This window comes from Haemorhous mexicanus, chromosome 6 (assembly GCF_027477595.1).
Source record: "Haemorhous mexicanus isolate bHaeMex1 chromosome 6, bHaeMex1.pri, whole genome shotgun sequence".
NCBI classification, from domain to species: domain Eukaryota; kingdom Metazoa; phylum Chordata; class Aves; order Passeriformes; family Fringillidae; genus Haemorhous; species Haemorhous mexicanus.
Genome location: NC_082346.1, coordinates 29306961 through 29321220, shown reverse-complemented (window position 1 = coordinate 29321220; position 14260 = coordinate 29306961). Strand labels below are relative to the sequence as shown.

The 14260-nt window shown below is 37.1% G+C and overlaps 1 protein-coding gene across 4 annotated transcripts in view; it reads left to right on the top strand.

The window, feature by feature from the left end:
* UBR1 (ubiquitin protein ligase E3 component n-recognin 1) overlaps positions 1–14260 on the top strand; it is a 67553-nt gene that overhangs the window by 3434 nt on the left and 49859 nt on the right. For 2 of the 4 annotated variants that reach the window (XM_059849564.1, XM_059849562.1), the window contains exons 2-6: positions 7569–7825; positions 10086–10164; positions 11473–11583; positions 12895–13025; positions 14034–14172. In XM_059849564.1, coding sequence (XP_059705547.1) covers positions 7569–7825; positions 10086–10164; positions 11473–11583; positions 12895–13025; positions 14034–14172 — 717 coding nt within the window. Of the gene's footprint in view, positions 1–7568; positions 7826–10085; positions 10165–11472; positions 11584–12894; positions 13026–14030; positions 14173–14260 lie in introns of all 4 variants that reach the window. The other 2 variants (XM_059849563.1, XM_059849561.1) reach the window with 1 other exon arrangement.

Below are 14260 nucleotides of genomic sequence, written 5' to 3'. Positions count from 1 at the left end.
ACACTTGTGTCAGTGTCCAAGAAATGGAGCTGTGAAAGTTGCAGCAGGTAACTGGAGCATGGCCCAGGTCCTGTTTGCATCCCCGTATATTTACTGAAGTGCTTTCATATTGTTACAGCATCTGGTAGTGCTGTGTTTTTTTCTTTTCTATCTACTTATACTTAATGGTACTGTCTGTGGCTTTTGTTAGTGCAGGGGTGAACTGATTGTAAGGGTGGTATCTGTTATCTTTGCTCGAGTCCACATAAAGTGCACAACGTATGGTTGCTCAGTATTGCAGTTGTGAGAGGTTTGTGGCTTCAGGAGAAAGCAGTGGATATTCCTGATAGCATGTAACTGTTTCGGTGTCTCCTAGATGTCACAGCAGCAGAGAAGTAAGGGATAAACAAGTTGGATTTGGTGCATAAGGGAAGGTATTTGAGGGATGCTGAGAGAGTGCTAAATATGGATAGAATCACCTGAATATTTCTGCACATTCCTTCACTGCAGAATTAGACTGTGTACAGTGGATCTTAAAATTGATGGTAATTGGAAAATTAGGTAAGTATGAATACACAGGGAATTGAAAGGAATAGCAATGGTGTTGTTTGCCACCCCCCTGCACCCCCCATCCTTCCATTAATGAATTATTTTGTAAATATTCACTGTAGTTATGTGTTTTGAAATACATCCTGGTGCTTGCTAAGACATTTCATGGATGTTGTCTTCCTTCAAATGTAGGAGACCACAGTATGGATGTAAAGGATCAAAGAAAGAATAAAAGTATTTTCTTTGTTTCTCTAGAAACAACAACAAAAAAAAATCATCTGTCAAATGAATAGTCAGAACTAAAAATTCAATTTCAAAGTCTCACAGAATATTATAAGTAACTCTGCAAAGATGATTTTGCTATTTTTATAGGGAGAACAACTTTTCCCCCGAAGTAAGTATTTTGCACATTGTTTTGGTTTACTGTGTGGTACTAAATTTCTGCTTCCTCTAGTGTTAATTGTGTGTTGCTATCTATCAAATGCAGGTTTCACCAAGAAATTTGGAATATGAAAAGGTGGTTAGATCGCATGCCTTAAAGACTTAAAAATTAGTTCCAGAATTCCTGACCATTTTTCCTGTTGAACCTACTTAGTAGTAGTATCCTGCTAATTTTGCGGCATATTTATGCTGGAGTGTCCTCTTGGTAGGGAGGTACAATAGAGATACCTCCAGCATGGTGGAGGGAGCTACAGGCCATGATTTGACTCCAGTTGTCTCCTTGGGCAGCAGATTGCTTTTAGGTGCTTACTCCCATGAGCTGCAGCTGTGCTTTTGTTGTTTTGGAGGTGCCTGTGATTTAACAGTGACCTGCAGTTTCCAAGAAGTTGGGCAGCTTAGGTCTGTGCGTTGTTTACTCTGAAGAAGACATTAGTTTTAGCTGTCTAGCAGCTGAAACAGTAACAGATGGTGCTGGTGTTGCTTGTCCTTCTCTGGTGGTCACCCATTTGCTCTGGTTCAGCTCAGCTGGTAGCCATTGGTGACTGCTGGGATGGAGGTAGGTTGTGCTCTAGGCAAAGCTTTAGTAGTCTGTGCTGGTTTTGAGTCTCATCCCAAGTGGGCAAACACCTGCATCATTAAAGCATCTTTTAACATGAATTGGCACCCTGCTTTGGTTCAGGGGCCAAAGTTAAATGACTGAAGAGATCAAAAAGTTCTTTTATGTCTTCAGGTCAAAGTTGATGTTTTGTTAGGACAATGTTAGACAGTCTTGAATGTTACCCATGTTGTGCCGAGGGAAAAGAACTTTTGAAACTTAACTAAAGCAGATTGGATACTAAAGTCTGGTAGTATGGTTTGGTTTTTTTTAGCTGTGTTATATAAAGGAGTGACAGATGCATCAGAAAACAGATATTTTGTATTTGAGTTCTAAACAGTAATTTTTACAGCTTAGATTCTCTACTAAAACATTGGTTGTGCTTTCTTGGAGAATGTGAAGCAACGTAATTCCTGTTACAAATGGGACAAAAAAACAAAGTAAGTTTCCATTTTAACTCCCTAAACTGTGCCCTTCTAGAGATAGAATTTATACTCCCCCCCCCAAAAAAAAAGTTTGATTTCAGCAGGGAAGAAGAAATACGTTAATTTCTAGTGTTTATTTTTGAAGCCTCTTCTTTGTGGAATATATATGTTTGAGGCTGAAATAGATTGCCTTGTTTTCATGTTGTTTTTACTAAAAATAATGCCTAGGTGTTTTGTACTCTAGTTGGATCTTATTTTCAGTGCATTAGAAAACTGGTAATTTTAAACCAAAGTAATAACAAGGTAAAATGGAGCCAAAATTTTGAAAGCAGAACCCCTATATGAAAATGTTAGTTCAAGAATCCTCTGAACTTCCCTTTTCAAAGAAATTTTAAGTATTCTCCCTTATCAAAGAACTTGTGTATATTTATCCTTTTAAAATGTCATATGTTTCCTCAATTAGTTAGACAATATCAGAATAAAAGTTTTCTGAGATGCTGTTCTGCTAATTTCTGTTTAACTTGTACAACTGTTCTGTGCCTTAAAGTAAAGCTGCCTTTTGCATTTGGCGTTTATGTTGAATGGCACCTGCTTGAAATCAGTATGCTCCCAGCATTTCCAATATTTACTTTTAAAAGCCTGCTTTTTCTAGCTGATTTGACGGGCAGCTGGTATTGTCATCTTGTTCCTGACATATTTTTGCTATGCATAACAAAGTATTTTACTATTCCTTTTAACTGGAATGCTGGATCAGGTACATGTTTTAGTTCATGCTACTGGTAGTGTTTGTTCCTTCATAATTTGTTGTTTAATGTTCATAAATATTAATCTTCCTTTTCACTGATTAGATTAATGTATAGATCTAAATATAGTCTTGAAATTTAGGCAATCACTTTTGTACTAAAAGATCAGCTTGTCAATCAGTGCAGTTAAAGTACAGCTGCTTTTTATAATACTGCCTCGTGCAAGCTGTTATTTGGAAAAGACTTCAGAGTTCCAAGAGAACTGTGCTTAGAAGGTAGATCAAAAATTGTCATGGAAGCAACAGCTACTCAATTAGTGTACATAATAAACCTCTGCAATGATAAGGAAATTCTGTCACCAGTGGCGAGAAATCTCATTTGGTGCTTGGTCTGCAGGTGAAAAGTGAATTGAGAATGTTGTTAGCTTCCCCCTCCCCTTTTTTTCTTATACACTTCTTTCTCTCTTGTTCCTGTTATTATTTGTAGTATTCGTAAATGAAATGTGTTTGTGAAAGCCTAAATTGGATATGGATATATTTGCTATATCAATGACAGATATTTTGTGTATTTTATAGTAGTATTTGTAGGCAAATAAAATTTATCAAACTCTGACCTTTTGGCATGAGGCTTATTTAAAGGGTTTGGAAAGAGCCACAAACTGTCCTTTTACATGTAGGATAAATATGCATGTTTGGTTGAAATTAACATTTGGGAAAATCTCTGTGTGGTTACACATGGGAAAAAATATTAGTTTGATCCCACAGAGGAGACTATGTTTCCCATGCAAGACAAGAAATTGTTTCCTAATGGTTTGCTCTCAAGTGGTATTGGTGAAGCAGTGCTTCTGTCACGGTATTCTTCTGAAGAGTCAATAAAGATGACAAATTACTGCTTTTGTTATAATGCACAAATCAAATGTGGTGGACAAAATGGTTTGTGTGTCTGCTCTTTTGACAAAACACTTGAGAAGCACAGCTTTGCAACTCCGCCGGCCTCCCTTTTTCTTCCTCTTTCATGCAGTTTGAGAATTATCCTAATCTTAAAAAAAGTGAATATGACAGGAATGTGTGATTGAAGTAGAAAAAGAGATGTGTCTGGAGCAGGTTAGAGGTATAAAGTATAAAAGCAGAGCTAGGAGACAATGTGTATCTTTGATGTACACTCTTCACTAGTGTCGGGTTCTTTAGTGTTGCCTTTGCCTGCTGTTTCAATATCTGTGAATGCCCCCCGACATGGTGTGGATGTTACTTCCCCTCTGCAGGAAAGGTTGTGGTGTGCTGCTTCAGTGAGAGCTCCCTTAGCTCATTGTGGTCACTGTTTATGGGGGTTTTATTTCAAGGCCATGTGTATGTCCACATGTGCCATGTGGTGACATGGCTGTTACTTTGGCAAACTTTAATTGAAAGTGAGAAAATGGCCAAGAAACCCATTGAAAGAACTCTACTGCGGTCTCTAATACAAATATTTAAAAGCTGAGCAATTTCAGAATTTAGATTTTAGATGAAGCTCTAATGTGCTCCAAATGTGAAGGTGGTTCTTTTTCCTAAAATCACTACTTGTAAGTTTACAGTCCAAAAATATTTTCCAGTGGGATAGTGTCAGTTGGAGTAGAGTGTATTCAGCCACTTCCTCTGGGCTTTCCTCTGTTAGCTTAGAGCATCTGGGCCTATCAATTAATATGTTTTTTAATATCTGTAGCAATTGAGCACTTGATAGCTGTGAGCTCAGGTAAGGGAGTGAGTGAGCAGAGGGAAAGTGGGACTTCTGAAACTGTTGGGTTTCAATATGTGAGCACAAGGGGACAAAGCTAGGTTTGAAGAGTCAAGTTTAATATAGGGGGTGGTTTATTTGGCAGATTGTTAAAAGTTTTGAAATTATGTATGTGATTTTGTATGTTTGAACATAATATACTAAAAAGATTTTGATGAAAGGAATAAATTATTTCTCATAGGAGGGACAGGTGTATGCATTAGGTCTGAAGTTTAGCCTGGTGCGGCTTTTAGAAATAAGAGAAGTATGTTCTTGTTTCTTTTGTGAGTATAATGGGTATTTCCTGGGAGAGCATATATTTTAGTGTTCTTACCAGAAGGCAGACAGCCTGCTTGAGAAAGTTCTCTTGCTTCCCTTGTTCCCTCTTCTTTCCTACTTCCTGTCCTCTCTTCTTGGAACAACATTTAAATAGAATTAAAAGCTTTGCACAAGAATGTTTGAAATGCTTGTGAGTTTGACTGTGTGAGAACCCATTTTACACTTCTGGCAGGTTTTCAGGGAAGCTTAGCCCTGTGTTTCTTGAAGCTATGACGTGCTCTGGGCCAACAGCGCAGAAGGTAAACTTGCACCATCTCCTGGGAACCTGAGTCATTGAGATAGAAGGGGACAGATTTGGATTCTCTTGTGCTCCATGAGCAGAGTGTGCCGCAGGGCCACATCCCACCCTCCTGCATTTAAAAAATAGAGTGACCAAATTGGGAGGGGAATTTGATGAAGGCATGATGCAGTATAGGTAAGATAAAACAAGAACTAGTTACAGGAAGAAACGTGTTTAAGCAGAAACACTAAATTATGAAGTTTAATTATGATAAGAATCATTCACTTCCACTCATTTAAATCAGACGCATAAAAAAGAAGCATGTGATCAAGTAATTCAGTTTTCACCTACCTCTTACAATTGAATATCTTTCTCAGAGCCGTCAGCTGTGTGTGATATTTTTGTTTTTTCAGTGTTAATATACAAGTATCTGATAAATTTGGATTTAATTTCTTGTCATTTTTTGCAATTTAGTGTCTTTATGCCCTGGGTAAGCATCACTTTTATTTAATAAAAGTATTGCTTGGTAGTTGAAAAATTTGAATAAGTTAATTAAAATAAAAAGGCACCCATTTAATTAGTTTCATTTTCTTTTTGTTCCTCAGATCTGAATATATGAAAATAAATACATACCTCTATATTTAAGTGCATGTATGTATATGTATACAGATTGCATATATATTACATATGTGTGTATGCTACAGCTTTTATGACCAATAAAATAATTTCAGTGGTGCTTACTGCTCAGGTGAAATTCTTGAGCAAAACCAGATTTATTTGTTAGCTTTGGAATTAAAATAACTGGTTCCTTTCAATTCATTGTTGGGTCTTCATTTTCAGATAATAATGGATAGGTGTGAATGCTTTGTGGTTCAAGGAATCTGATTAGACTGATCAAGCTGCTGCACTTACAAAATAAGAATATTCTAATATGATTGTGGGCAAATCTGCTATTCTGCTTGACCACATTATCCATGGCTTATCTTTTCCATCAGCTTCTGCCATGCATTTCACCATGATAAATGAGGTAGTGGGCTACCGAAGGGTAATGCTAAAGAAGATAAATGGTCAAATAAATAAATAGAGGACTGAGGATTTTTTTGCTTTTCACGTAAAAAGTTAAATAGTCTGTTTCTTTGAGCCTTCTTTCAGTCTGAGCCCTTTTGTGGTTGCTTTGCTCGTTCCCTACTTGCTGGCCTGGAGAAAATACCCTTTAGAGCTTTATGAAGTTACAAATGTATTTTCTTGCACTCATCTTCAGTCTTTTGTGCAGTTTTGGGCACCACAATATAAGAAGGATGGAAACCTATTGGAGGGGGCCGCAAGGATGGCCAAGGGCCTAGAAGGGAAGGCTGTATGAAGAACGGCTGGGGTCACTTGGTCTGTTCAGCCTGGAGGAGACTGAGGGGAGACCTCATTGCAGTCTGCAACTTCCTTGCGAGGGGAGGAGGAGGGGCAGGCACTGACCTCTTCTCTGTGGTGACCAGTGACAAGACCTGAGGGAACAGCATGGGATTGCATCAGGAGAGATTTGGGTTGGATATCAGGAAAAAGTTTTTCCCCCAAAGGATGGCTGGGCACTGGAACAGGCTTCCTGGAGAAGTGGCTGTGGCTCTAATCTTGCCAGAGTTCAAGAAGCATTTGGACAGTGCTCTTAGGCATATGGTGCAGTTCTTGGGACTGTCCTGTCGGGGACTTAAAGATCCTTGTGAGTCTGTTCCAACTTAGGATATTCTATGATATCTGGATTTTAACCAAGACTGTGTTTGAAAGGATGTTATCTTTTAGAGCCTTGACTGATTTTCAATAGAGAAAACCAAAAGTTATTTCTAAATCATGGGAATAATATGAAAAAAAATAATATTCCAAATTGAAAGACAGAAATAGGACAACTGGAGAGGACTGTTTGGAGAAGTGAAGAAGATGGATGTGAAGTTATGGACTAAGAAACTCAAGTCAAAACACACGTACTTTCATTAATTGTCTTACAAAAAAGAAATTGCGTTTTAGCCTGGCCTCCCAATGACACTAAGCTTGTATCATCATTTGGGCTCTTTCTTCCTCAGCAGCTATTGACCTCTGATAATCAGTTCAACAAGGCTTTCAGAAGACCATTAAGTTGGTACATGTTTTGTGACTATCAGCAGGCAAAGGGATGAATCCCAAACTTTTCCCTGTGGTAACTCTTTCCATTTGTCAGCAGCTGAACAGACATCGAACTTTGTGTGTTGGTTGGCCGGTGGGGAAGAGTGTAGTTGAAAATTATTTAGCGCATGGGTTTCTCTACAGTAACATTGCACTTGCCAGCTCTTGCCTTAGAGTGTTTTAGTGGAAGACTTCAGAGGAACAGAGGTGGTGGAAAATAGCAGAGAAATCATTGGAAATCCATGGTTTCCTGGATTTTATTGCTCTAAGAACTGGCTTCTGATGTTGGAAAGAACTCCGAATTCACAGTAGAACCGTGTAATCCTATTTTTTTAATATTTACTTATTTGTTTGTTTATCCATGGATGTACTTTTTGTTGCAGTGGTGTGATGAAAGATTCGACTTCCAAGCTACATTTTTACAGTGCTTGGCAAAACATGTGCCAAATATTTACTCAGCTGAAATGGACCCCTTGGTGGAGAAACAAGAAGAAATGGTCCAGGCAGCAATATTGTATCCCCTGGAATGTTATTTGTTTGGGGAGGACCCAGATATATTCCTGGAGAAACTACAGCAGAGTGGAACCTCCCAGCTCTGTGGAAAGGTGTTCAAAGGAGGGGAGACAACATACTCTTGCAGGTGAGGATGACAGTGTGTTGTCATGAGTGTTCTCATCTGAGGTAATGCAGCAAAGTGCTGTAATGAAATTAGTTGTGCTGCTAACTAGTCATTGCTTGTGTCATGGGAATTCTTTGCTTAACTGATGCTGGCATTTGTTTCCCGTTTCAAACCACTTTAGAGTGAGGGACATTGCATATGGAAAGAAGGCTGTGGCAGAGAAATGGGGAAGGAAATGCAAAGGTTACTAAAAGTACTGAAAGCTGTTGGTTAAAAGTGTTGGATGATAATGTATGCGTGTGGAGTCTGTACCTGAATTGAGGGATACAGTACTCACCCTTTCAAAGTCTGAAACAGAATCCAGTATTTCTGAGCAGCATAAATCCTTTGCTTTGGCAATAGCTGTGTGACCAGTGGTAATTTTTTCACCTTTTTTTCTCATCCTGCAGTTTATTAAAGGTGGCAGCTTATTGATTTGATAGAATTAATTTAATTAATTCCAATTAATACAAATACATTAATGAGTATCATGAATAAAAGCCTAGAAAACTTGACTAGAAATACTGAGAGAATATTATTAAGGATGAAAAGCAGTATCAGTAAAAAATCCATCCCTTAGAATTTACAAAGCTGTCGCTTTGATTTTTTAAGATTTTCTAAGCCTTCTGATGTTGACATTCTTGTAGAGAACTTTCTCACACACTTTCTGTAAATAACACATTGTTTTGCATTCTTTTATCGAAGAAAAAAAATTTGATAGACTTTTAGTTTGTTCAGTGTTATTGGAGATGTGGCACTGTCACCCTCCAATCCACTGTCACTTTTAGAAAACTGTAAATGTTAGAGTCAGAAAGTAAACTTCCCTTTTTACTCTTCACCTTGAGAGCAGCGGTGTGCGCCTGCGCCTGTGTTCTTTCGTGTTCCATAGCGACAGGAAGCATCAAAATAAAAGCTCTCAATAAACTTTCTTTATGAATTTCACTGTAAAGTTTTAATCAATCACATACTCTTCAGCCTTTTCTAGGAATTATCTAGTGTTGTGTATGGAAGGAGAATGGCCTTGGAAGAAGTCCTCTTGTGTGTACTAGAAAGTGTATAGTGAGTGGGACAGCTGTACAAAGGAAAAAGCAGGACAAGGTAGTTTAGTGCTGCTAGAACAAGAATAATTCTCTTCCTACCTCTTCAGAGTTCCTGTATGGTAGTAGGCTAAAAGACAAAGCTAATGTCTGAGTTGGTCTCTTATTTTTTTGAGTTGCAGTCTTGCAAAAATCTGGTAGTGTTTATACAAGGTACTATATTGTACTACTGCAACTGAAGCTAGGTATCTGTTTGCTTTAGGCTTCTAAAATGCTAAAAATAAAAGATACTCTGCAGTTCCAAAATCTGAATGTCTTGAATTTCAGATCTAGCAGGCACTTGTGTCTTCTTTTTACTTTGATTCATCTTTCAGTAGATTTTTGGTAATAAATGAATGTTACTGAAGTATTAAATTATTGTAATGATGATTATCATTTGAAGGTTTGGAAGGAAGCTATTTCTGTAATCAGAATTACCATGATATTTTAGTTGTAAAAGAGCCTTGAACTAAATGTTGAACAACAGTATAGAGTAAAAAATTTGATATGTTGTCATTTAGCACCTGTCATCCACATTTTGCATAGAATAAAACTGCATTTAAGGAAAAAAGTGTGCCTTTTTTAAGAAAAAAGGCAATATATAAAAGTATGTATGTAAAACATTGGATAAAATGGAATTAGATTGCCCATGATATTTTCAGGTTATTTAAATGCATGAGTGAAACTTCTCAAGTTACATTTCAAAGTATGCATTCCTGGCTTACTTAGTAAGGAATGCTTTTCAGATTTTAACTTCTGTTTTAAAAGTTAGAAACATAACCTAGTAGAAGTGAAGCAAAAGTTTAATGAGCAAACTGACTACTGACTGATGTTGGAAACAATAATAAAGGTTAATTCAGAGTCCTCACTGGTTTTCCTAGCTGCTTATTCTTAGCAAAACCAGAAAAAGTTTTTCTAAGCAAGTTTTGAAAGTGGAAATTGAGCATGTTTTTGGCAGGATTTGATGTAAGATTTGAGTACATGGTTCAAACTTAACAAGACTGGTTATTCCATGTCACAGAAAGATGATGAAAGTCAATGTTTTTATAATTTGAATCTGTTGTTAATCTCAATTTTTCTTTTTTTTTGAAGCAACATATTCTTTTGTGCATTAAAGTTTCAAGAGTTTGTTTTAGGAAGTTTTCCACTTACTGTTTTTGTTGCAGAGACTGTGCAGTTGATCCAACTTGCGTGCTCTGTATTGACTGCTTCCAGAATAGCATTCACAAGAACCACCGGTACAAGGTAGGAAAATCTCCTTTTAAGATTTTACTTGTAGCTTTACGGAAGTTCTTTTGAGGCTTTAATAAACTACATGTAAACCATTAGTAATTTTATTATTAAAGAAATAAGTTCTGGGATTTATGAATTACTTAATCTCTCTCTTTTGTGTTTCTAGCTATGTAAAGCTTCTTCTAAGAACAGCAACTTGCTAATTGAAGAAACAAAAGAGAAAGGAGTGTTTATTAATGTATATAGGATTATTCTCTTTGGCAGTTTCATGGAAGTGTAGGTCAGAGCAAAGAGCTGTGACTGAAAATGGCAGTTGTGTCCTAAGTCCCAGCCATTCTCTTGGGATATAAGTAAGGTGAAAACCCAAGGAAAGCAGACAGTAATGATTACAGAGCACAGAACCACAGCTGGGCTGAGAAGCTGTTGTCATTTCCGTGTTTTTAAGTAAATTCTTGTGGTAGAACATCAGTTATGGAAATAGGTAGTTAGATGGGAGCAGATTTGTAGCATTTTCAAGAATACAGAATATGCTCTTTATAGATTCATGGAATAATTTATGTTGGAAGGGACCTAAGGAGGTCACCTAGTCCAGCCTCCTGCTCAAAGCACGTCTAATTAGATAGGTTATTTTAAAATGTTTCAGGTAAATAACAGATTTTTGAATGTCTTTTATTGGGTCAGAGTTTTTTAGAATTATTACAAGATTGGAGATTTGGAGGAAGCTAAGGACAATTGTTGTTGCCTGAGTTTTGACTGAACTTTTTGCCAAAATGGAGGCTCAGAATTTGTACACTTCTGAAAGTGCAATGCCAAGTTAAAGTTATAAAAATGTGTTTAGATGCTGATCGTGTAATCTTTTCTTTGTTTAGAAGTAGAAGTACTACTAAATGTCTGTTTAATATACACATTTTTTTAATATTATTTTCTAGCTTGGTGAAGTAATTTTAAAGAAGGCATTCAAAAGCTTTGCTATTATTTATGAATAAACTCAGGAATATTTTGCCATTTATGAAACACTCATCAGTCATAGGCTTTTTCACTTACTTTCAAGTTAAATTTATTTAGGACTTGCATACCTTTCTGTAGCAGCAACTCTATTTCCTTCTTTATTTTCTGCTCAAAAAGTTTCTTTTACCTCCCTTCTCCTCTGGTAAGTTTCCTTTAATCAAAAAAAAGATGTGGTAAGTCCCTTGGTTATGCAGTGACTCTTCTGTGTTTAAGTAGATGTTTATATTTGTGTTTGATTTAAATAATTCACATTGCTCTTTTCCTCTTGCTTTTTATGGCATATTTCATGACTGAAATACATGGTTTTTCCAGATGCACAGTTCCACTGGAGGTGGATTTTGTGACTGTGGGGATACAGAGGCATGGAAGGCTGGGCCGCTGTGTACTAAACATGAGCCTGGAGCATCAGGTTCTCCAAAAGAAGTAAGAATATTGCTTACAGTGAAATTAAAAATTTTGTAAATGTTACCTTCTTATTTTGAAATAAGTGCTTATTCCTGTATTTGAATGTATGTGTATTGTATAACTCATGTAACAGGTTCAGTCAAGTTGAATCAGGATATCCTTGGTCAAGGTGTTTGGGATCAAACATTAGACATCCTTTGGTTTTTTTGCTTTTTGTTTGGAGACAGTTTCATCTACCTGACTTGTGTGCTCGAATCTTTCATTTGGAATTGAAATTGCAGTCTCTTGTTCTTTTCTTTGCTAAGTATATTAGTTCTTATTTACAAATAATTGGTTTCCCAGCATAAGTTTGATTTTAATATTTTCTGTTTTCTGCGTTACTGCATTACTGAACAATTGCATTTGTCAGTTACTTCCAGTGTATGATCTGTCACTATGAATTAAAAAGCTGTTCTGTGCCTTGAAACTAACCTTTTATGCTAGGTTGTCTCATGGTGGTTTTATCTTGTAAAGGAGCATATTAGCAAAAAATATGCCATCTTACAAGGAATTCTTAAAGAGAATGTAGGAAAATCAGCAGCTTCAGGTAAAATTTGGGGTTTTTTCAGAGTCCTTCATTCTGAGATAATCAGGATGAAAAACTTCAGCATTTGTCATTGCAAGCAGACCCCAAATCCCTGATGGTTTTGTAGCAAATGTATACTATAATTTATGTTCTGGTCAAAAAGTCCAAGAATGGAAATGCACTGGCCTTACAGAAAAGTGAGACAAAGTTTTCTTTCTTTTTTTCGTCTTTGCTTTTTGAAAAAAGTTAATGGATTTCAGAGATAAAAATGGTTGAAGCTGCCAGAAGGAGTATTTTGTTTACCAGTTGGAGCTTGTTGCTTGGTCTGTGTTACAAACTTCTAATATCTGTGGGAATGCAGAGAGCTGTTAAACAACTCTTTTGAATGCAGAAAGCTGTTAAACAGCTTTTTTGAATGCAAGCTTGAAAAAAAAAGTGAAGCTAACACATTTGATGAGGCCTTTCATAGTCTAGGCCTAGATAAAACATGGATGTGTAAAGAAAGGTGTATGGAACTGCTGGAATACTACTGAGAGCCCTTGGGATGAAATAACTTTGAAAAGAAGAAATTAGGTGAGGGTAATTTGCTTGAAAATTGTGAAAAAGATGATTTCCTGATTATAGTGCAAGTATGTATATATAACTTACAGTATATGTGTTCATATTATAGTACAATTTCCTATAATATTGATAAGGTACTCTACCAACCCCCTTTAAATTCTTTTAGGTTCTTTTCGATATTAATATTATCTCATGTTTTACAGAATTCGGAATGTCAGTTGAATGAAGAAATTATGGAGCATTCTAGAAGAGTGTTTCCCTCTGTGATAAAATACATTGTAGATATGCTTATCTGGGAGGAAGAGAAGGAACTGCCTGTGGAGCTCATCATTAGGTAGGGAATATTTCCAACTTTCTTTTCAGTTCATTAGCAAGTTGGATTATAATGTTGCCTGAAATACTCTCATACTCATGCAGACATAGTGCTGAAATCCCTGTAAACAGCACTGTGGCATATTTGACTTAGAGTTATGAAGAGAAAAGCTTTTGATACTCCATGGGAAAAGTAGTGTGTGACTGTTCTCCATCAGTCACTGAAGGGAAGTGCTCCTGAGCCAGCCTGATCTACAGTGAAATGGCAAGTCTTAGTGCATAGGGGAGGAAATGTCAGGAGTGGAGAGACCCACCAGGTGCCATTGGCTGTCTTGGGAGACACTGATGGGCTGCTAAGGGGCAGGGGAGCAGAACTGAGCTGGGCAGGAGAGCAGAACAGATTTTCAAGCAAGTTTTCCAAAGTGCTTGAGAGAAGGGTGTGGACAAACCTATTAGCAAGGTCTGTTGCAGCAGGACAAGGGCTAATGGTTTGAAACTCAAGGAGGGTAGATTTAGAATAAATACAAGAGGAAATTTTTTACAATGAGGGCAGTGAAGCGCTGGAACTGGTTGCCCAGAGGGTTGGTGAATGCACCATCCCTGGAAACATTGAAAGTCATGTTGGATGGGGCTCTGAGCAACCTGATCTAGTTGAAGATGTCCCTGTTCATTGCAGGGGGGCTGGACTAGATGAACTTTAAAGCTCCCCTCCAACTCAAACCATTCAATGATTCTGTCAAAATGGAAAAAGGCTGTGTATCACATTAAAAATAAATGGGTTCATAAAACAGAGAAAGCAAATTCTATGAGAATATCAGATAACTTCAAAACGTATCTTTTGTACTTGATACATAATTTCTATGGCTTTTTCTGGCATAGATGGTGGGGGCTGTCATTAGCATGAAGGATATGCTTGATTTACTTGAATAACTTTCTCTTTATTGTATTTGGCATAATTCTCAAGTTATCAATTAAACTGTATTTGCAATTTGACTTTTATTTGTATGATATGTTACCTTTTTCCCAGCAGAGAGATGGTAGACAGCTACTACTGTGTCCTTTTCAATGATGAACACCATTCTTATGATCATGTCATCTACAGCCTGCAAAGGGCACTTGGCTGTGAACTTGGTGAAGCCCAGTTGCATACAACTGCCATAGATAAAGAGGTTAGTGCATTTGGGATATCAGAGTCACCTTCTAATCATTGAGAGTTACTACTGCAGTCACTTGGTTATAGAATCTTTGTTTCTGGTT